This window comes from Theobroma cacao, chromosome 3 (assembly GCF_000208745.1).
Source record: "Theobroma cacao cultivar B97-61/B2 chromosome 3, Criollo_cocoa_genome_V2, whole genome shotgun sequence".
Classification (NCBI taxonomy): Eukaryota; Viridiplantae; Streptophyta; class Magnoliopsida; order Malvales; family Malvaceae; genus Theobroma; species Theobroma cacao.
This window is the reverse complement of record NC_030852.1, coordinates 30,707,197-30,731,011: the sequence shown is the minus strand read 5'-3', so window position 1 is coordinate 30,731,011 and position 23,815 is coordinate 30,707,197. Positions and strand designations below refer to the sequence as shown.

Genomic DNA, 23,815 nt, shown 5'->3' with positions numbered 1-23,815 from the left:
TTATATACAAAATATTAATATTTAAAAAATAAAAAATTAAATAATAATATAAATAATAAAAAATATTTTTATCTTTTTATCTTTTATTTTTTTCTTATTTCAAATTCTTTTTTTACGAACCAAATACTATAATAAATCATAATAACTATTGTTATCTCATTTATCATATTAAATTAATTAATAATTATTTTATTTTTATAAAATAATTATTTTATTTTTATAAAATAATTATTTTATTCTACCCTTATCTATATATCGCAAACAAAAATGCAGAAAGTGTTAAAGATGACAGCAATAGCTGGTCCTACGACATGTCCATGGATGAATTAAAAGCCCACCCAAAGAACAAACACTAGGCCTTGTTCTTCCGTCAATGATGCCATGACCCAAACAGAAACTGTTAATTTGCTAGACACAAATAATAAATTTCAACAAAAAAATTTTGCAAGAATTTAACATTTCATTCTCTGGTTGGGATCTGCGAAAAAAATAGAGAAAGATGCTTATTTTATTGTATCTATCCTGTGTTAACAGTCGACGTAGCCTATTTTTTGTTGTCAATGATTGGTTCAAGTGTTTGCTGAGGTTCTTTTCCACAGGGCAATGGGGCTATTCAGGTTTGACCTGAAAATTTAATTGATGGTCAGGATTAATAAACATTTATCATCTATCAAAGTTCAAAAGATTCAACTTCCATGGGGCTATTAGAGTTATTAATATAACCTGAATCCAAAGCTCAAGTCTCCTGGTATAAGCAGTACCATAGCTAAAGTGGAAAGGCTGGAATGACAGCTTAGACAATCTGTGTACCAGAATGATTCTTTCCCTGCAATCTCTTGAATGAAAAATCAAAGAGCGTAAGTGTGACAAAAGTATAATCTATAGGAGGTTAACCAATTGTCAAGTAATCCCCCTCCTTTTAAGAGGGGAATAAATTAAAATCCTTGAATTGCCATGTAAGGCACTTCTTTATTCCATCAAGCAGTTTTGGCCCTGCAGCTACTCTTATATCTAAATGTTTTCCGTTTGAGCTCCAACCCAAAATCATATATGCCCTTCACAGCCAACTTCTTCCTTCCCAACCCAACCTTGTTCTTTGAAAAGAAAAAATGCCTCTTGAAACAAGCAAGCCTGATCGCCAGTCCACTGGTGAAGGTGACAAAAATAGATATCTGGACAAAGAACTCAAAGACATGGTCTCTGCCATAACTCACCGCATATCTGGTATTCATAAACCCGGATCAAGCCAACATGAAGATGATCAAGAGCATGGCGCGAGTATTATCACACTTGCAGGAAACAATTCTGGAGCCACGATGCGAAGTGAGTTGGATGACAAATCCAGTCCCCAAGGAATTTCACTTGGCGAGCCTGATGCATTGAGTACCTACGTGAACAGCAATTTCCAAGCTGTAAACAACTCAATCATGCTGGGCAGCAGCTACAACACCAACGATCCAGGCGTCCATTTGGACGTCTCTGATGTTATGGAACGTGAGGGCCAGAAGCCAGCAGATATTGCCCGAAGGATCAGGGGAAAGAAAAAAGAAAAGGGTTCCTTAAAAAGTGAAAATTCCGATTAAGCCGATGAACAAGAAATTGCAGCTATAACACGGTGCAGAAGTGCTGAAGAGAAGTCTTGTCTAAGTCAATAAACTTGCATAAAATAAATCTTTGTATTGCTTTACTATCCTAGGTTATGTTTGCCTGACAGCATGTAAAAGGTAAAAACTAAGGGAATCCGAGCATTCCCGTGGCAGAACTATGTTTTTTTCCCTGTTTTTGTCTCCGATATGGATATATACGGTTTGTTGTTTCTGCATGATTGTTTGCCATAGTCTAGTGTGTCAACCATACAAATAATAATCAAGTGTTTAACCTTAAAGTTTGCTATCATCCTCTTGAGTCTTGAATTGCTAGAAGCTGACTTATTCTGAATTCTCTTAATCCGGATGCCTCTTGTAATTGTAATGGTCTATCACTTGTTTTTTATAAGACCTTCAAACTGACATTGTGGACATTGCGGCTCAATATCAGATATTGCTTCATATTTACCCTATTCTAAGTCATAACATGGTTTCCCAAGGTCTATGAAATCCTACCGTGCAATCTGGATTCAGTTGAGATCGAAGAACTATGTTTTGGACAGAGTGTACAGTGCATTTCAAAGTTAAGGTAATGAATTTTGTTTAAGGGGAAATATTGCTGCATCTTACAATCATGTGTAGGCCTTGAAGGAAAAGTTACCATCATGGATACCTTAATTCAACATGTATCAGTCTTAAACTGATTAAAAAGGCATTGCTGTAGTGTTGAAGATTATATTTGATGAAAAGTTGCATCTGAAGTATTCAGGAGCAAGATTGCTATAAAGTACAAAAGCACGGATTTGCCATGTGAAACAGCAATATGATGTAAGCACATACAGACTAGTGAGATCACACTTTTATGTTGCTTTATGAAATTGTTGTATCATAGACCTCATTCTTCAGATGGTATAGGTTAGTCTATGCTGCCGCATTGAATTTAAAAGAGATGGATTGAGTTAAGTGATTGTCCTAAGGAGCTAAGTTTTAAGATGGAGTGGAATAATTTTTCAGAGAAGCTAATTTTTAGGAAAGGAATCCTCTTTTAAAAAAAATTTCTCCTTATTCCCTCCATATATGCAAGTAGAAATATGGGTGACAGTGACAGGTTTAATTTCCACTTACAATGTTGAATTTTCTTCCCCAATTTTAATTGATAAACTTTGTTGCATATCAAAACTCTCAATCCTGCGACCAATGATGCATCCATCACTAAAATGGTAAAGCAGACTTGTGGTGCAATTGAAGAGAAGTCGAAACATATTCGGTGGTATTTATTAATAGGTTATTGAATATTACATGAATGGAGTGGAGGGTAGGCAGCAAAATGCTACTTGGCCTCAGGACAACTTAAATCACAAGAAACTGTGATTACTTGTAACTGAGTCTCTTGCTCCCTGATCTCTTTGGCTTCTTGAGCAATTTTTGATGCATAATTCTGCACTTCTTTGTTCTTGCCCCAAAGAAGAATGTACAGTCCAATAATGACAACTATCGAACCCAACAAACTGTTCGTTAGAGTGCCAGGGACGAAATTAGCAATGAGTATTTATCAGCCTTGTATATAATTAAGCAGATATATTAATTAGTTAGAATAATTAACCTTCCAAGATTGAGTTGTTCGTGAAGGATGGGGATATCAAACATGGCTGCCATTATCTGAACAAGAGGACTAAATGCTGCTGTGAAGACAGGACCCCTCTTCTTGACACACCACGCCATGCCCACATAGCACAAGCCTGATCCTATCATTCCCTGCATTTACAGAACAATGGCATGTTAATCAAGGATGAATCTCAGGAGTAAGGGATCGAGTATTGTATAGCAATAGACTGATTTGAGCATATTTGGTACTGAGTTGTTTGGCAGCCAATATCATGACCTTAATGCAAAAGTTTCCAATAAGCTATTTAAAGCCATAGAAGTCTTGACTCGGGAGTGGCACTCCAAGAACCAAAGACATCTTTTATCTGTCATTTACTGAATTACTAATTCAGGGAATGGAAAGTACTAATGCTGTCTGCAGTGTTCTCCATTTTGGCTTATGGAATCCACTTGGATTGTTAATTCAGGGAATGGAAAACATTGGTGCTGTCTGCAGTGTTTCCCATTTTGGTTTATGGAATCTACTTGGATGATTTATGTGGAGAGAGTCCACATGATTACTTATTTTTGAAACCAGGAAATGCAATACATATTACAAAAAGATACGTAGAATTGAAGTTTGAATCTATGCACCTCTCATCTTTTTTAGTTGGATAGCAACATGGAAAAAGATGTTTCTTGCTTCTAAGGTACAAGGAAAAGTGATTTCTATTGCTAGCCTAGCCTACAAGGCAGCATAAACCTAGTCCAGCCTTCCCTACTCAACCCAGAGCCTGTGGATCGGTTAAAACTCACACAATTATTACCTTCCTGGATTTTATCTTTTTTAGTGGGATTGATATTACTACTTTGACAGTTACACTAAAAAAGCTATTTGTGACAATATCACAACCTAGATAAAATTTTCTTCTGCTTGTAAGAAGAGCGCACTTACAGAATAGAGGACAGTTATGATTTCCACTTTTCCCCTCAGAACCCATATGGAAAGGTCCCTGCTTGTAGACAAGCTTAAGAGAGCTGACTGAATTGCACCAAAGAAAGACATGATTGCAGTGCTGGAGTATTGGCAGGGGTATCTTTTGCCTACATGTGATTGAATGATAAACCATGAAGACCACAACATGGTTCCTACTATCAAAGCTAGGCAACCAATGGTCCACCTCTCTGCCCTTCTAGAAGAGCTCAGCTTGATTGCATTTGCCATGGTTGGAGCCAGGGCCTGTGAGCGTGGGTGTTTGAATAAAGGCATTCCTTTATAAAGGGTTAATAGCAGGGCACCTCCAACACAAATCACTGAACCGAGTATTTTGGCTCTCCCACCGTTGCTTTTGAGGTTCACTGTTTCTATCCTGCAGTATAAATAAGCGACACCAGGAAGCGTGAAATAACCATGCAGGGATTGATTGCTAGTTTTGCAGAAGAACTTAGTATTATAATATAACAGCTAATTTGCATCCATACCGGAATGGTAGTGCCATTATAAATGTGAGCACCGGCACCATGTTGACAAAGGCGCATGCAAATGTAGCAGATGTGTATTGAATTCCAAGGAGAAAGAAGTACTGCGTTAGCGAGGCCCTACAAGGAATTACAATTTAGGTGTGCCTGTTGTATTATTAACAATAAGGCTAGCTAGAAGGAAATTCATGAATCTAGTTCAATATAAACTAACCCGACGATAGCGCTGCAGAAGAGGTAACATAAAATGCGTGGTGTGAGCTTTGGTCTGCTGTTCCTGCAAGCAATCTTGGGTCAGGTTGTGTTTAAATTACAAAGAAATACTTTGGAGAGCGACTTGACCATGTACAGCCATCTAAGTTGCTCGCAAATAAATGAGCATTTTAGTCCTAAGCAGCTGCAGAAACACCTGACAGGGGAAGGCTAGAGCTAAACACACTCAAGAAATCGGAATTTAGCTCACCGCCAAACTCCAAAGGAAGAGAATTTTGTCAAACATTTAAAAGAAAAAGTAATAGGAATGGAGACTGCGGAGCTCCTACCTTTCCCAGAAGTAGCCAATAGGGGCCAAGAAGATTGTAGAAATTGACAGCCGGAATGTTATGAGGACCAAATGGTTCATCCCTTCATCAAGGACTTTCTTAAGAAGAATATTCACCACAGCAAACAAAAAATCAATTGCTATCATTGCAATAAAAGGTTTCCATTCAGCACAGCTCTTCAACTCTGCCATTAGATCCAGCAGTCAAAGAGCCAAGGCAAGGTTGGAGCTACCTCACTCTGTTTGTGAACAATTTTCTTAATGGCACTAGTGAGGCAGACATCAATAGCTTTAAATAGATGGACTCCGGAATAAGTGGGAACAAAGCAAGATTAAATTCTTCAAATCACATCAATGCTTTAAGCAACCACCTTTGACAATAGTTTAATAATTATTCTCATCTTTTCACTTTGTTTTGACTGATCCTTAGTTTCAAACAAATGGAGATTAGTTTGGAATCCTTTGGCAGGCTCTTGCAAAATATTGAAGCATCAATGCATGGCCATGAGCTTTTCATTTCCATGTTTCTTCTAGGTTCTCTTCAATTATTAGATGATGTTCCTCATGCCTGTCAAGATTTTATGGTCAGCAATATTACTACATCTAGGCATATTCTGAGTAGGGCTGTAGGAGAAATTGATACTCTCGTCTCTCTTTCCGATACGCATAGCATCTAATACTACATCTTTGAAACAGGCAAGGGAAGCATCCTCACACCTACAAGGTGGGAAACAAGAACAATGTGTCAGATCTTGCCCCATTGGACCTGAAGAGATAGTGAGAGAAATCCACTAGATATACCCTGTGATTATTGAACAGAAACAACTAATTGCTTGCTCTTTGAATTTTCCAGTTCTTAAATCCAAGTGCTGAATTTCCAGCCATTAGTATAATTTTTTTTTTGAAAGTTCATTGGTATAATTTTAGAAGTATACTTCTTCTTAAATTGCACATTCTTTACCCAGTATAGATTAAACATGTCGGTGATGCAATTAAGTACAGAAAATTTCAAGAAAGTCTAAGGCGTCATATTATTGTACTTAATGCAAAAAATTTGTAATGGTTATCTTTCAGGATTCAAAAGGATAGAAAAATTTTTTTGAAAAATAAAACCTAGCACAAAAGGAATGAAAACAGAGAAATAGTATGTAGAGAAGTTTTGCTTCACGTATGTTGTAACTGAAGTAGGAAGGCTGTATTTATAAGTAGAGGATGAAGTGAACGTTGCATCAAATCAGGAGAATGAGATGGGTACTGAAGTAGAAAGGCTATATTTATAAGCAAAGAATGAAGTGAATGATGCATTAAATTAGGAGAATGAGGTGGGTACAAAAATTAACTTGAGCCTAATCCATGTGTATACTCGAAGAATGAGGTGGGTACAAAAATTAACTTGAGCCTAACCCACGAGAATGAGGTGGGTACTGAAGTAGAAAAGTTATATTTATAAGCAGAGTATGAATTAAACGTTGCACCAAATTAGGATAATGACGTAAGTACAAAAATAGGTACTGAAGTAAAAAGGTTATATTTATAAGCAGAAGATGAAGTGAACGTTGCACCAAATTAGGAGAGTGAAGTGAGTACAAAAATTAACTTGAGTCTAACCCATGTGTATACTTGTGTGCAAGGGGAAAATTTGAACTTTCTCAAGACTTAGCCCAATTTCATGTGCAGCAAACCCACTCCTTTTTCTTCTTTGTAATAAATTCATAATAGATTTGCTTGTTTAAAACACTTACACTTTTATATACCTGAGTAATGTGAAATGTTTAAACCTTATGAAATACTTTGTTTTTCCAACAAAACATCTCTAGCTCTGATAGTCCAATCTTATTATATTCTTCACATTGAGCCTTACCTACTTTCCATCTTCAGATATTTGGCATTTATTCGTCATTTTGATTCAAGGACAGCCGGTAAATGCACTAAAAGAACTGTTCATTACCGCATTGAGTATTAATAATTCTGCACTTTCAAATGTATGCATTCTTCATATGCCATGGCAGCCTTAGTTATCCCAGAATCCAAAACTGAAAGTCAAAGTAGCCAATGTAATCTACAATAACATGTTGCCAGATATGCTAAACTGCGGGAGCCCATGTTAGAAATTGTGGTATTCTGCTGATTGGAGGTTCATAGGTAAAGAACATGTAGGAGATGCTTGGGGTTCCATAAACTAGGATTTTAACTACTGTATTGCCATCTTAGAGCTTTCTACTGAAATTCCCTCCGTGCTCCAGCTCCCACTTTCCTTGAATTATGCAAGCATTGATATTGAGATTTGATTCCAGATGCCACGAGACAACTTTGCAATGACGAGGACCACTCGTTATGACTTTTGTACGAGTCACCACCGTATTGCCTTTCTTCCAATGGCAGCTAACATTGTCCCACCTCATCTCTTTAACTTTCTTATGCTGTGGAATAAGATTTAAAATGTTTAGGAAATTGGCAAAGAGTTTTTGGTCCACTCATTCACGCAGACATGCTCAAGCAGCTTAGAAATCTGAAGGACGATTTTGACTAATTAGTTCCTAAAATATTGGCAAAAGTATTTTAAATTCCTTTCCTTTTCCCCCTTGTTTATGCCTCTGATTAAGGCATTCATTCCCTATTAAATTAGTAAGCTTAGTAGTGAAGAGCGTAAGGATTGCTCCTAAGCTATTGGCAAATTGTTACAGCAAAAGCAAATATGATGTACAAGATGAAGGAAATGGATACTCAGTCTGCCAGCTATATTTACCAAAGAATTTGTTAACTGATATTGATCCTTTTGGTTTTCGAAGCTGCATCCGAGCAATCCAATTCAATTGTCTAGCATTTTACAGATTGCCCTTGCAAGATCTTGTAAGCTGTAACCAGTGTGCAGATGATGACCAACAATAGAAGCTTTTAGACTCAAGTCAGCTACTCCAAACATACACACTTAGCTATTCCCACCGAAGAAAAGACAGAAATACGACCATATGTCGGATTAGGACAACATTTAGCGTCAAACAGTGAATAGGACTCCTTTTGCAAACGTACAACTATCCAATTAAAATTGTGTTTTAATTATCCATATCAAATGACACGCTGGTTTCCACTTTGAGACTGCATGCTGCCAAGCCATGAACTAAGAAAAAATCATTGGTAGCATCTTGTATGGAGATAGGAACAAAACCATTTTCTATGGATTTTGAGAGCAAGTTTTATTAGACAGCTTTTCACCTCTGGTTTTGGACACACTTGTGTTGTCTCACCCCAGAATTATAGTAGTTAGGAAGAACTATACAAAGGGGTCATTTTCAATTTTCTTAGTAGCATGAGCCTCAGCCCACAACCCTATCAGAATGTTCTTCATCGCATTTGGACATATTTGTCTTGCCACTTGGAATCTTAGGAATTAATGTAGTATCAATTTCATTTAATACACTTCTCCATCCCAGCATACAGCAGAGCAGAGCAGAGCCTCGTATTAGCTCAACAGATTTAACTAAGGTTTAGTTGAAAATATGCACTTAGGATGATCAAAGCAAGTTGATATTTGTGATGAAGTTTACCGAAATATCAACCGGGTAAAATCATGTAAGTCTTAAGGATGGAGTCATCCTACTCTGCCAGTGTTAATATAGCAACGTTTAGTTGTATGTAAACTAAACATTAGAGCTACAAAGTGCAAAACCTTGGCTTATAATTTGATTATTCATTCACAAGTATACATTTTATCATATTAAGGTTAAAGAAGCTCTTGTCTGCTATGAAAGAGACTTTATCAGTATTGGATAAATCATGAAGAGGATGTTATAGAATACGGAAAATCTGTGATTAAGTAAATGCTTACGCAGTTACGCGTAATACTGAATGTAATGACTGGTACATTCTTTGTGCTTTCTCCCTGAGTATAATAGTCAAATTACAGCTTTAAAGGATTCTATGGGCACAAAGTACAGAATGATTAGTTGGTGTTGTTGTACAATTAATAATGGCAATAGAAAATGAAAGAATTGCATTAATCATGATGAATCTGTAATTCGCTGATATCAACCAAGCACGGAGGAAACATAGATGTAAGGATCCCAGGAGCCATTAGCGCCACTCCAACCGTTGTTGTCAGAGTGCACAAACTGCTGCTCTGACGGCCAAACACCTTCTGTCGTTCCATCAATTTGAGAAATTGGCATTGCTTTACCATTCATATTCATTTGCATCTCTATTGTGCACTGGTCCGAATATGACAAGTCCATCGTTGATTCAGTTGTGCCGGAAAGTGGCCATGTAGATGTTGCAGTTGTGCAAGTGGTGATATTAAACAAGCCATTAGGAGGGACTTGGTTCATCTGTGTGCCCCATGCCGCTTCGTATGACGGTTCATTGGACCACATCATGCTTGCAATAGACGCAGTTTGGCTTTGGCCAGGTTGATGCCATTGAACCCCAATATGACCTGCAGCCGCTTGATCATCATGTTCATGATCTTGATTTACGACAAGGTCGGGCTTGCTAAAACCGGGATTTACAGGACCCTGAACAGGGTTCATGTTTCCAATTCCTTGAGGAGCAACTGTTGTCGCTCCTGACTCTCTGCTTACGTTGCTGTTGTTATGAGGAGAGCTGGAAGCAACGCTAGGTTGCAAACCAGCACAACTAGCAGGTGATAGGACTCTGAGCCCTTTGCCATCAAGCAACTTGGCCTTGAGTGCTCCAAGAAACCCATCGGCATCACTTCCCGTCCCACAGACTTCCTCAAACGAGAAAGGCTGCATGTTATCCAAGGAGACGCGGTTGCCGCACGTACTGGATGCTGACTGGGGTAGCTCGAAGTTGGTGCGCGCATTAGCTCCACGCAAGGCCCGAGCAGCATCATCGTAGGCTCGAGCAGCCTCCTCGGCAGTATCAAAAGTTCCAAGCCAAAGCCTGACCTTCTGCAAGGAGTCCTTGATCTCAGCCACCCATCTCCCTGATGGTCTCTGCCTAACTCCCACGAATCTATGGTGTCCTCTGGATGATGACTTCTTTCTGCCACGCACTCCATTAGAACTGCTTGGAGCCCCCATATTGATCAGTTGATTTCTTCCTTTAATCGAACCTTTGAGTAGCCGAGGTTCAGGTTTCTTATAATTGTGTGTATTGAAACGGTATCTTTGGTAAACCAGCAGTCGACAACAAGAAAATGGCAAAACCTTGCTGCTTAAATCTTATAAAATATTGCGATGTCTATTGCAGGCCCAGTTGTTTACATCGACGGAATTACTAAATTACAATAGCAACCAATTAGACATTATCATGAATTATATTTTGAAACAACACATAACTCCATTCTGTAGACTTTAAGAAACATGGAAAATAAAAGAATCATGAGAACTTTTCTATTCCTTTGTTTAATTTGATGGCTATGTTGTAAGTTCTCCTTGTTTTGTAGCATTGTTACTAAATTGAAAACTTTTCATCATTCTCTCTATCTATCTGTCATTGTGAATCATCGTAGCTTGGTGACCACCATTTTCCTTAAAGAAGGAAGATCATACCAATCATCCTCTGTTCCTTTCCCATTCTCACCGCAAAATTTAAGGTTTTACTTTGCAAGAAGTTTGAAATGAAAAAAATATGTCATAATGTTCAAATAAGCTTTTAAATTATTTTTAAAAAATCAAATAAATCTTTATGACTATTGTTAGCCTAATTGTGATAGTTAAAATACCATCATTTTATATCTACACGACACTGACATAGTGACATGCCATTGATACGAAAGGTGAAAAATATCACATGTTCATATTATCATATCAAATTAGTATGTCATATCATCATCAATTATAATATATTTATAAACTATCTCATCATCAATTATAATATTTTAACATGTCACTGTCACGTAATATAAAACAATAAATGACATTTTGACTAAATTAATCATTAATTATAAAGATTTATTTGACTCAAAATAAAACTATAATGGTTTATTTGGCTCAAAATAAAAATATAAGGTCTTGATTGAACGTAATAAAAGTATAAAAGCTTATTTAAATTTTCTTAAATAGTTTAAGAGCTTTTTTAGATATTAAACCAATATATATATATAATATTTTTAAAAATTCATAAATTATTCAAGAATATTCAAATAGATTTTTATTTTTTGATTACATTTAATTAAATCTTTATATTTTATTTTAATTTAAATAAGTTCTTATAACTAATAGTTGATTAACTATTATTAGCTCAAATATTATTTTTTATTTTATATCACACGACGCTGACATGACATGCTGACATGTCGTATTAGATTATTACATGGCATGATAACATTACTATACGATATTTTTATCCAATATAAAATGACAAGTGATATTTTAATTAATGATAGTTAATCAATCATAATTATAAAACTTATTTGATTCAAAATAAAATTATAAATACTTGATTAAATATAATAAGAAAATAATTTTTTTAAAATTATATAAAAATTTTCGGACATTATGTCAAAAAAATAACATTAGAGATTTGTTAAGTATGGTTAGCAATCTTGTAGCTTTGATGGATGGATTAAAGCCCATAATCTCGCAACTTTAGAAATACCTTTAACAAATCACTGGTCCACTTTGCTGTTAGCATTTTGGGCAACATGTATCCTCAGCCCAATTGGCCCGGAATAACTCCTAATTTCAGCCTGTGTTGTTGGTAAATATTCCAAGGTTTTACTTTTGGACGTGTGGATTTAATGTCTATCAATCTTCATCAGTTATTAATTAATCTGTTAAAAAGACAAAAAATTTTCATATATATATATATAATATTTCCATGAATAAAGTTCCAAAAGTTAACTTATTAACAATTAATTTAGTTAAACATAATCAGTTTTCAAGAGGGATATGGCTCTTAGAATTATAACAATTCTAATAGTAATCCTAATAGTTATATTAAATTATTGGCAATTTAAATTTGTTGTCAAATGAATTATGGAATAATTCTGTCAACTATGACTAAATCCAATTTGCTGTTGTGTTTTCTTATTTTTCCTTTGGTATTGATGAAAGATATCATATTGACTCACCTTAGGGAAAGTTATCCATCACGCATTGGTGTGCATAAAAGTTAATGATGGAAAAATGATAGGAAGAGAAATTCATGATTATAAGCACTTAATGATAGTGCATGAAATAAAAATTGATGTGCCAAATCAATTAATGAAATCTTTGGTCACATGTAAAAAAAAAAAATCATAGATTTGTGATTTCTTGCTTTAATTAATGTTCTCGTGGCAATGAAACCTTGCATATTTTTTTGTTTTACTTAACCAGGAAAACTAAAAAAAAAAAATTATTAATTCAACGTTTTTAAAGTCAAGCATTAGATCGATTTATGAAAAACAAATCGACATTTCCATATGAATTGATCGAATTACCTTATAGAATCAAATTAATCAAAATTGATTAAAATTTGGTTGGTTTGATTTCATCGGTTTTCATATTTTTTTACCATTCTTTTAACAAAATTTTCAACAATTTTTTTAAAAGAAAAAGACAAATAAAACTACTCGTCTATAGCTTTAAAATTCTTTTAATAATTTTTAACAATATTTTTCAACAACTTTTTTTAAAAGAAAAAGACAAATAAAACTACTTATCTATTAATGATCACACGTATTTGCTAATGTTTAGAGCTTCCTTTTCTCTTTCCTCCTACATTACACATACAAGTTTATTCTTTTATATATCAAAGGGTTGGCAAAATATTAAAAAAAATGAAATATTTTTTAAAACTTTAAATAATTTTTTTTGTTTTTTATCGTGTTCAATGAATTTTTTATATTTTTTGTTTTACACTAAATAAATCTTTATGACTAATAATTGATTAATTATCGTTAGTTAAATTGACATTTGTTATTTTATATTTACATGATACTGACATAACATATTGACTTGTCGTAATTAATGATGAAATTATCATATAATAATGTAATTATATCATATTAACATGTTATGTTACCAACAATTATGCCACATTAGTTTCATATGACATAAAAAATAATAAGCATCATTTTAATTAACAAGAGTTAGTCAATCATAATAAAAAATATAAATTTATTTAAATATTTATAAACAATTTAAGAAATTTTTAAAATATTTTATTTTGAAAATTTTGTACATAATTAGTATAGTGGTTTTGCACTAGCGGTGGTGGACAGCAAATTGTGCAGTGGTATAGGCCCTATAGGGTGTGACCGAGGGTGTTAAAGATAAGATTTGGGGTTTGGAGCAAATATTAAGAATGGTAAAATTGTAAATAACATAACAATATTTATTATATATAAAATATATTTAAATAATTAAAATAATATATTATTATACCAATCTCACTAATCTAGAAAAAAAAATTAAACAATCAAATTGAAATGAGTGAATCAAATTAGTTTGATTGATTTATTCGATTTGATCAACTAGTGATCTCCTCTTTATGTATTAGGACTACGAAATCTTGACATACCATATTATTGCATTTTATGAAATAAAACTATATTATTATGATGAAATAAAAAAAATCTATGACATAATATTTGAAAATTTTCTTAAATTTTTTTTTTAAATTAAATAAATATTTTTATTATATTTAATTAATTTATTGTATTTTATTTTTAATCAAATATGTTTTTATGATTAACAAATGACAAACCTATCTTTGAAATAAGTGGTGTTACATGACACCACTCACTTAGAAAAAAATTTAGTTGTTATACTACTTATTTAGAGTTTTATATAATTAATATATTAATAAACTTATTAATTTTTTTACAATTTTGTAAGGAGTGCAGTCAAAGATTATAAGTTAAATTTAAATTTATCAAAAAGTAATTTATATATTAATATTTAAATATTATATGAAAAAAAATCCTTCTATAATTTAAGTTTTTATTAAAAAAATTCAAAACCTAAACTACTCTCTTAATACAAAAATTCAAATCCTATATTTGAGACCTGCAATAACGTTTCCTTTATTTGGTCATTAGCTGCGTTTTTCATTATTTCACAATAATTCATCTAAACTTCAATTGTCAGTAATTTTTATTTAAGCTTCAATTGTAAATAATTTTTAGTCCAAATTAAGTTTTTTAATACTTCAAGTTTAATTATTTTTTGACTAATTTGATAGTTTGAGACCCAAACAGAATTTAACTAATAGAAAATAATATTGCATGTCAAATAATATTTTGAAATTATAAGTCTTTATCTTTTTGATTTATTTTGTAGATATATTGTTTGATTATTTGATTTTTATATTTAACTTTATGTGGTTTGTGTATGCTTTTAATCAATGAATAAAAATTTGTTAAATTGTTAGTTGTTGAACATGATAATTTATTATGCAATATCATATTTTATTTAATTTAATATTTTAGTTTATTCTCATGATAAATAAATAGAAATCATTAAAAGGTTTTTGGATAAATAAATCATAAAAATATTTAAAATACAATAAATTGTCTCACATGATTCAAGATTTGGATAACAACAACATAATTCTACTACTAATGGTATTCAACAATTTTTAAGTAAAATCGTGTTAAATTTAACCTAAGTACTTTCTTAGTAGATATTGAATTAATTATCATTAATCAAAATATTTTATTACTTTATATCTATATAATACTGACATAATGTTGATGTGAAAAGTGAAAATTATAATATATCATGTTAATATATCACATCAACGTTACGTTGTATAAAATGATGAATGATATTTTGATTAATATTGGTTGTTTATAATTATTTATTTCTATAGTCCATCATAAGTCATAAGAGTTTATTTAATTTAAAATAAAATATAAAGATTTGATTTAACATAATAAAAGAATAATGGATTATTTAAAAATTTTAAAATAATTTAGAAAATTTTTAAATATTATATAAAAAACTATTTATAGTTATATTTTTTATAGGGTGTTTATTTATTTATTAAATTTTGTTAACACAGGTGATTAATTAATGTTAATAGTAATCTTATTAAGAGCTTGTTTGACTTGTATTTTTTTAACTTAATAATTATTATGAAGTTTTTTATAAAAAATAATAATTTTTAAAATGAAGGTAAAACTATTTGATAAATTTACTTTCATAACTTTTTCTAAAGATAAACTGTATACTAGAACATCTTATATAAGTTCTAATTTTGGTTAAAATTACAGTTTTTAATAAATAACTTTTTGTTAGTCACAAATTATTTTATTCACAATGAAAAAATTTAAGTTTATTTTTTTTAAATAAAATTTTAAAAATATAAAAAGTATTTTTATATAACATAAAGTGTATAATTGATAATAAATCATAAATTTTTTTTTTTGATAAGATAATATTGAGATTATTTTTAATAGATAAGAAAAAAACCTTTTAAAAAGCTAACGTATTTTGTTTATAAAAACTAACGTATTTTTAAAAAAAGAGAATAACCTTTCTTAAAATTATTTTTTTAGATTTGGTTTTTAAAATTTTTTTTAAGATGTTTTTAAAATCTTATTTAGTCCGAATTTTACTTTTAAAGATAAATAAGGTAAAAAAAAATACTAAACATACAAATTAAAAAATTTTTAATCCTTTTTTGTTAAAATTAATGTACTAATATATCCCCATCGTTTAATATTTCAATTACAAAAAGTTTATCACCAAATTTATTAATGTTTTAGTCTTCGAACATCGATTTTTTAGGGCTGCAAAATAACGCTACGCCCCTGCAAGGACTTAAAAACAACGCTACGCGGATCACCCGACCCTACAAACCCTCCTATTTTGCTCCATTACTGTCCTCCGTTTGGGTGTTTTCGTCATTCGGGGGGCGTCTATCTCCCTCTTTCCACCCTTTCTCCTCTGATTTCTCCGACTCAATAAACTTCCACTCTCTCTCCATCTCTTCATATTCCCGATTCAGATCGACCCCAAAAGGTTCGATTCTCCTAATTTCTCATTTATTTCTTTATTTTTTTTCTTTCGCACTCCACTGCTTCACTGATCGATAACACAGGCTGGTTCTTTCTTTTTTTTTGTAGGTTTCGCAATTGCACGTACATATAATGGCTAGGGTTTTATTCGCGATTCATTGAAGCATTCAACACTTTCTTTTTTTTTTCCTGGTATATTCTTCTACTCTTCTCTTTGGATAATTTTCTTTTTGTTTGGAAAAAAAGAAAAGTTCAACTTCAATCGCGTTTTGCAGTTCCACTTAAGAATCGACTCTTTTGATACGCAATTAAATGGAAAAAGGGATCCAAATTTGGTTCATGCCATCATGTTAACGGCATTTAGTTTATTTCTGCAATGTTAATTCAATTTGCTCATGGATTCGGTGGAATTTATATATGCATACTTATTCTAGTTTCTCTGTTTGTTTCATTTGCTTTCTGCTTCAATTTCTTTTCTTAGTTTGGGATTACGGACCGGTGAACTATTTAAGCGAAGATGTTTGGTTCAACCAACCGTAAGTCTTCCTCTTACATTTTATTATTTCTGGTGCAAAGTTTACTGGAAATATGTGCTTTACTTGGATGATTCGATTTGTTTAGCTGATGTTTCGATGAATGTATAATGGCTTCCGTCATTCTTTGAAAACTTGAAGCTTGTGGCTAGTAGTTTTAATATACGAATTGTGTAATACCAAATTTTTTATTGTTTTCATATTGAAGAATAGCTTAATTTTTCAACAAGCATTCTTATGTTGTATGCTGTGATATACAAAGAAAATATTTTCATTTTTTTAAGTTAATCTTTTTTTTTCTTTTTTGGCGGTTTTCTCTTCTGCATTTGTACTACAGTAAAAGTCTTATCCTGAAAGCACTGCCTTCCATGGTAACTGTTTAGTAGGTTATTCAGCTTCTAGGTTTGCTGTTAGTTATAATCTTTTAATTAGAAAAGTTGTTGTGCTTGTTATTGGTCAACTAATCGTGCTTTGTTTGTGATATATATGCTTTTAGTTGCGTTATCAGTGTTTAAATTTTGTTGTTATTTTTAACCTATATGTAGATGTCATCCTTTTTGAGAATAAATTTGTTATTGCATGTGAATCTTTTTGGAAAGTTATATTAAATGTTAGAAATTCTTCATGCAGCTTTTGGGCAATCATCAAGTAGCCCATTTGCATCCCAGTCTGTGTTTGGGCAGACCAACAATGCAAGTACCAATCCATTTGCACCTAAACCTTCCTTTGGTAGTCCAACCCCTTTTGGCTCCCAAACAGGGGGTTCAATATTTGGGGGCACTTCTACTGGAGTGTTTGGCGCAGCGCAATCTTCTTCTCCCTTTTCCTCAACAACAGCCTTTGGTGCCTCATCATCTCCAGCTTTTGGAAGTTCCATACCTGCTTTCGGATCTTCTTCTACTACTGCCTTTGGCAGTTCATCATCATCTTTTGGTGGTAAGTGTTTCTGTAGGTTTTTTCTTTTCTATTGTTACAATTTAGTTCTCCTTCATTTCATATTCTTTCTGTTCTTGTTAAATATATTAATAAAGATGATTGAAATGCCTTTTTGTTTTTTGAAACTTTTTGACGCTTTATTCCTAGTGTTCTAATACATGTGGTGTAGATCATTGAGTTGGTAGACATATACATGCATACGTACCTACCTATATAATCATGTTCATGTTAAAATTAATTGCAGTTTTAATTAAGTGGAGATGGAAGAAACTTAATGTTTCATCATAAGAAACATGCTTGGTTGTTTCCTTTTTCATTGATCACCAAAATATGATCTTAAATGAGAGCCATCTTTTTCCAAAAGGAGCAGCTGTTATTTCTGATAAACATTTAATTTGCCAATTTTTGGTAATCTGCTTTTAGTTATATGCATGTGTTGACTCTTTTGTCATAGCTTTGGGTCATTTGGTGTCTTTTCTTCAGTTTTAAGCTGATAACTGTTTTTTTGTTTTGATAGGATCTTCTGTTTTTGGACAGAAGCCTGCATTTGGCTTTGGGTCTACTCCCACGCAATCAAGTCCTTTTGGAAGCACAGCGCAGCAATCACAGCCTGCTTTTGGTAGTGGTATATTTGGTTCCTCCACACCTTTTGGTTCAACTCAGTCTGCATTTGGTTCCAGTACTCCTGCCTTCGGTGCAACGAGCACCCCTGCCTTCGGAGCAACAAGCACCCCTGCCTTCGGTGCCACGAGCACGCCTGCCTTCGGTGCCACGAGCACCCCTGCCTTTGGTTCAACTGGAAGTCCAGCATTTGGGAGCACTGGAACTGCCTTTGGTGTGTCGAATGCCCCGGTTTTTGGATCAGGAGGCACATTTGGAGCATCAAGCACTCCTGCTTTTGGCACTTCCAGTACTCCTGCTTTTGGTGCATCAAGCACTCCTGCTTTTGGAGCATCTTCTACTCCTTCCTTCAGCTTTGGGTCCAGCCCAGCCTTTGCCCAATCAACATCAGCATTTGGTAGCAGTCCTTTTGGAACCACTGCATTTGGAGCCCAGAGTTCTCCTTTCGGTGAGTGATCAAATTTATATAATTAGTTATAAACTTTAAAAGCACTTATACAGTTTGCGTGAAAATGTATCTTTGCATTTGCATTCCACTTTTTGAGTACGAGGATTCTCATATATATATATAAAATTAAATTCTATTGTGTTCTAATGCAGGAGCCCAATCTTCTGCACCAGCATTTGGAAGCACCAGCTTTGGCCAGTCACCTTTTGGGGGTCAACGTGGGGGAAGTAGGGTAGCGCCTTACACACCTACAACTGAAGCAGATAGTGGGAGTGGTACACAGCCAGCTGCAAAGTTGGAGTCAATATCAGCGATGCCTGTATACAAAGATAAAAGTCATGAGGAGCTGAGATGGGAGGATTATCAATTGGGAGATAAAGGTACCTTTATAAAATATTTCTAAAAATCTGAATGTTGATCATTCTTCTTTTCTGTGTTTTGACATTAATTACCTTGCTCTATTAATTTGAAAATTCAGGTGGACCCCAGCCAGCTGCTCAGCCTTCTGGGGGGATTGGCTTTGGTGTGTCAACTGCACCAACAAGTCCTTTTATCTCTTCTTCAACATTTGGTCAAACATCTGCAAATCCTTTTTCCGGCACGAGTAACAATCCATTTAGTATAAAACCTCCATCCTTTAATAGTACAGGTTTTACAACCTCAACTACTGCATCAAATCCTTTTCAATCAACATCATCGAGCCTTTTTGGCCCAACTTCGTCAACAACACCTTCAATATTTAGTTCTTCTTCGACTCCTACATTTGGAACTGGTTCATCTCTTTTTAGTTCATCCATCACTCCTTCATTTTCAACTTCACCATCCATTTTTGGTACTGGTGCAGCTCCCACAACAACTCCAGCATTTGCTACTGGTTTAAATTTTAGCAGCAGTCAGACATCCCCTCTGTTCAATTCTACCCCAGCAATTGGGCAAACTGGCAATGCTTTTGGGCAGGTGTCATCTACCTTTGGACAGAATAGTAGTAACTTTGGTCAAACAAACATTTTCAATACACCTTCCACTGGGTTTAGTGGGAATTTGTTTTCAAGCTCTCTATCGCTGGCTCCTTCTAGCAACTCAGCTGCTTTTGGCCCAACTACTGTAAGTTACTCATGAAATTTTTACAATCGTTCTTCTTTTCTTTATATTTATGCTCCTTTGCTCATTTAGTCATTTGGTTATAGAATGAAGCTATACTGTTGTTGCTTTAGTCTTCAACTTTGATCTAAGTGCTTTATTTCTGTTCATTTTCATCATGCTGTTGCAGGGATGCAGAATTATTTGCATGTATTTCTTTTATTGAATTGAGAATTCAAACTAATTGTCCACAGTTGAGCCCTGTGGTGTATGATTGACTGGGAAGAGGATTAGATAGCTGATAGGAGTAAGCTATTTGCTTCTGTATTGTTGAATTAGTAAAGAATTAAATAAGAGATTTTTGTCTTCCCAATTCAGATGCCTATCTTTTTGTTGAATGAAGAGTCATAATTGATACTCTTATCTGGATAGTTTATGCCTTCTAAAGATCAGGTTTCATGGGGACTGATTTAGCTAAATATCATGATTACTTGTTGATTGTAATGTGTTTTAAATATTTTACGAAAAATATTTATGCCTAACTTTATGAATTTTGGAGTTTTGCTAGTTTGAATTTGCAAAATAATCCTCTCTAGGTTTATGCATGAGTCTTTGTGTTAGCATGCATGCTTTTCTTACCTGTTTCTGAGCCTTAATTATGGAGTTTGACCCACGGTATTTGCAGCCCTCTTTTGCTTCACCTTTTCAGCCAGCTCCGCCTGCTCAGACTAGTGGTGCTTTCAGCTTTAGCAATTTTGGTCAGACGCAATCAGGTAGGAGAACTTTCATCATAAATATTATCATTAAATCATTGAGCTTTCTTTGATGGTGCGGACTATAATGACATTGTTGCTGGCTTTGTAGGTGGTGGATCAGGCATTTTTGGTCAGAGTAATATTGGCCAATCGTATGTGTCATATCCTTTGGATTTTCCTTCTGTTTTCACTGGCACTTATATCCTTATACATTGCCTACTAGCATATGCATATCTGTTATAATTTTTCTTTGACCTTTGCACATGTGCATGTAGTCTATGGTTGTCCAAATAGTTCTATAATTTATGTTTTGGAGCTTAATCCAGCATTCTCTTCCATTTGACAGGCCTGCTACACAGAGTGCTGCTGTAGTACAACCCGTGACTATTACAAACCCATATGGAATACTCCCTGCAATGCCTCAAATGTCAATTGGTCGGGCTGGGACTGCACCATCTATTCAATATGGGATTTCTAGCATGCCTGTAACTTTCTGACCTTGCTTTAGTTACTCTGAGGCTTCAAGTTTGATCTGCTGTTTCATTTACTTGTTATAGATCATTCTCTCTCTCTTTCTCTCTCTGCGTTAGTATTGCCAATGATTTTGTGCTGAATGAAAATATAGTTGTGTTAATTGGTTAACTGGTGATGAATTCATCAGGTTGTGGACAAACCTGCTCCTATTAGAATATCACCCTTATTGACTTCTCGATACCTTTCACAAAGGCGGATTAGGTTGCCTGCAAGGAAATATCGTCCTAATAATGATAGTCCAAAGGTGAGGATACTGACTCTTGTGAAAGTAGTTAATCTAATCTTCTGATTTTTAATATTATTACATTGTTACCCATATGAAGTTACAATTCTAACATGTGTTTGTTTCATTTTTTAATTGACATCTGCAGGTTCCATTTTTCAGTGATGATGAAGAGACACCCAGCACACCTAAGGCTGATGCTGTTTTTATTCCTAGGGAAAATCCAAGAGCTCTGGTCATTCGTCCCACAGAAAATTGGTCTTCAAGAGCTTCTGCAGAGAAGGCATCACCATTGAAGGATGCATCCACTCCAGTGCATGAGAATGGTAAGATTCTTTGGAGCTCATCTGCATTCCTTTGGTGAGACCAAGTGAATTTGTAAGGATGAGAGCAAGAGCTTACAGATAGGGGCAAAATTTGATTGCTATGAAGTATTTAACTTTTTTCAGGCTTTGTTTCTTCTTTCCATGTGTTACTTACCACCATTTGACAATATAAGGTTCTCAGAGATGGTGTCAAAATGCTATTGATGCTTAAGTCCTTGTTAATAGCGTTTAATCTTTGAGAAGTCAATGGTGAGGGTACTTTTATGTAATTGGTTCCTCTTTGTAGTCTTTTGTGTTTCTGTTCCCTCTCTCTCTCTGTAACACATGCATGACACACACACAACCACCCTTGGATTATAGTCAAACTAATGAGCTAACCAAGTAATGCCGATTGGCCAAAGGAAAAATTGGTAATGCCATCTGTTGTGAGAAAGCACTTTTCTGGTCCCACTACAATATTCTTATTGCACTGAGAAAATACTGTGATTTTTTTCAGACATGATTCTGTGTTTAACTCTTTCTTTTTCATTTAGGCAAAATATCTGATGATGGCTCCAATGCTGAGGATGAAGATAGTAAGTATCCTTTACATGAAATTATAATCATCTTTTATTTCTTGTCATGCCATTTTATTAATGTTATGTTACTAAAATTGTTTCTTTAATTTAGTGTGTTATGATGTGAAAAATTGCATGGGTTATAAAACATCTGCCTTTCATGACATTGCATGGCTTGATTTAGGAACTATCTGAAGTTTGCCCTTACACTGTTTTATAACTCTCTTCTGCTAGACAGTCAGAAACAGGGGGTAGCCTGTTGTCTATTCCTTTCCTTTGGAAAGCTAAGTGTTAAAAGTAATCTTTTCTCTTTTCTGCCCATGGTGATCGTATTTGTGATAATGATTATGAGGGTACTTATCTGATTATAACTTTCAGATGAACTTAGGACCATTATAAATTGGTTTGCTGGCATTTCTGCTTCTGTTTAACTTCTTTTGATTGATATTATCATTGTAGAAAATCCAGCTGCAAATGGCATTGCGAAGGAGCGAATTCATCCTGTCAGAGGTAACCAGAAAGCTAATGGAGTCCATGATGATCATTCTGCTCAGAAAGAGGACTCGTACATGACGCTCAGTGGCCATAGAGCTGGTGAGGCTGCTATTGTGTATGAGCATGGGGCTGACATTGAGGCTCTAATGCCAAAGCTCCGGCGGTCTGATTACTATACAGAACCTCGAATCCAAGAACTTGCAGCAAAGGAAAGGGCTGAACCAGGGTATTGTCGCCGTGTTAAGGACTTTGTGGTTGGACGGCATGGTTATGGAAGCATCAAGTTCCTGGGTGAGACAGATGTGAGACGTCTTGATCTGGAGTCCCTTGTGCAGTTCAACAACCGTGAGGTGATTGTTTACATGGATGACAGTAAGAAACCTCCTGTTGGACAAGGTCTTAATAAGCCGGCAGAGGTAACACTTCTCAACATCAAATGCTTTGATAAAAAGACTGGACGCCAGTATACAGAAGGGCCAAAAGTCGAGAAATACAAGGAAATGCTTAAGAGGAAGGCCGAGGACCAAGGAGCAGAGTTTCTGTCCTATGATCCCATCAAAGGAGAATGGAAGTTCAGGGTCAATCACTTCAGCGCGTACAAGCTGGAAGACGAAGAGGAACATTACTCAGAAACGTGTGCTGTTTCAGATTGCTGATAAGATGATAGGGACACTGTTTGCTTCATGCCAAGTGTTGAAGGAAGACTTTTGTGCCTGGCCCTAGTGTTTTGTCCCCATGAAGGGTTGATTTGAATTGTACAGGAACTGCCAAATTGTGGTAATATTGTTTTTGACTTCCAGTTGTGGCATCAGAGTAACACATGAAATCTTGTGTCTTGTGGTTTCTTTATTTTCTTTCTTGCTGAGTATGGTTTTCTTTTTTTTCTTTTTGGTTTTTGTTGTTTTTGCTTTGTTAGGGTTTTAATGCCTTCGACCTGTTACTTTAGAATTGGCGTATCAATGTATTGGGAAAGTGTTGGCCAAGAGAAAGGTCGGATGGTAGTGTTTTTATATGAAAATGTTTCTTCGCTTTCAATTTTGAAATCAAGTCTCCGTTCATGTTGCAGTCAATATAATCATTTCCAGTTGGATTCTGTTATTAATTGATCTTGCCCAACTAAATTTATTTCGTAGTCTATAATAGTTAATAAAACTGATAAGGTGAAGAAAAGGATTTTAGAAGTTGTGAAAAATAAATGTCGCCTGGAC

At 34.3% G+C, this 23,815-nt stretch overlaps 4 protein-coding genes across 4 annotated transcripts; 2 read left to right on the top strand and 2 right to left on the bottom strand.

The window, feature by feature from the left end:
• On the top strand, positions 971-1,896 carry LOC18605920. The gene has a single exon (XM_007039234.2). The coding sequence runs from the start codon at positions 1,110-1,112 to the stop codon at positions 1,581-1,583; it is 474 nt and encodes a 157-aa protein (XP_007039296.1). The 5' UTR covers positions 971-1,109; the 3' UTR covers positions 1,584-1,896.
• On the bottom strand, positions 2,829-5,442 carry LOC18605919 (WAT1-related protein At3g30340). Its single transcript, XM_018116955.1, has 6 exons — positions 5,192-5,442; positions 4,864-4,926; positions 4,653-4,769; positions 4,126-4,540; positions 3,190-3,341; positions 2,829-3,094 (listed from the first exon to the last, which is right to left on the bottom strand). The coding sequence occupies exons 1-6, from the start codon at positions 5,380-5,382 to the stop codon at positions 2,917-2,919; spliced, it is 1,116 nt and encodes a 371-aa protein (XP_017972444.1). The 5' UTR covers positions 5,383-5,442; the 3' UTR covers positions 2,829-2,916.
• LOC18605918 lies at positions 9,045-10,240 on the bottom strand. Its single transcript, XM_018117259.1, has one exon. The coding sequence runs from the start codon at positions 10,227-10,229 to the stop codon at positions 9,216-9,218; it is 1,014 nt and encodes a 337-aa protein (XP_017972748.1). The 5' UTR covers positions 10,230-10,240; the 3' UTR covers positions 9,045-9,215.
• LOC18605917 (nuclear pore complex protein NUP98A) lies at positions 15,914-23,672 on the top strand. Its single transcript, XM_018118001.1, has 14 exons — positions 15,914-16,103; positions 16,208-16,291; positions 16,581-16,635; positions 17,263-17,568; positions 18,086-18,637; positions 18,790-19,017; positions 19,116-19,741; positions 20,403-20,490; positions 20,582-20,624; positions 20,819-20,957; positions 21,134-21,250; positions 21,378-21,555; positions 22,089-22,130; positions 22,572-23,672. The coding sequence occupies exons 3-14, from the start codon at positions 16,617-16,619 to the stop codon at positions 23,261-23,263; spliced, it is 3,030 nt and encodes a 1,009-aa protein (XP_017973490.1). The 5' UTR covers positions 15,914-16,103; positions 16,208-16,291; positions 16,581-16,616; the 3' UTR covers positions 23,264-23,672.

Bases quoted from the DNA above. Each gene is read 5' to 3' on its own strand.
- LOC18605917 (XM_018118001.1), top strand. The intron at 20,491-20,581 runs GTAGGAGAACTT...CTGGCTTTGTAG, and splicing joins TTTTGGTCAGACGCAATCAG to GTGGTGGATCAGGCATTTTT. The intron at 20,625-20,818 runs GTATGTGTCATA...TCCATTTGACAG, and splicing joins CAGAGTAATATTGGCCAATC to GCCTGCTACACAGAGTGCTG.
- LOC18605920 (XM_007039234.2), top strand. From the start codon at position 1,110: ATGCCTCTTGAAACAAGCAAGCCTGATCGCCAGTCCACTGGTGAAGGT.
- LOC18605918 (XM_018117259.1), bottom strand. From the start codon at position 10,229: ATGGGGGCTCCAAGCAGTTCTAATGGAGTGCGTGGCAGAAAGAAGTCA.
- LOC18605919 (XM_018116955.1), bottom strand. From the start codon at position 5,382: ATGGCAGAGTTGAAGAGCTGTGCTGAATGGAAACCTTTTATTGCAATG. The intron at 4,541-4,652 runs GTATGGATGCAA...TTTATACTGCAG, and splicing joins ATAATGGCACTACCATTCCG to GATAGAAACAGTGAACCTCA. The intron at 3,095-3,189 runs GTTAATTATTCT...TCTAACGAACAG, and splicing joins GAACAACTCAATCTTGGAAG to TTTGTTGGGTTCGATAGTTG.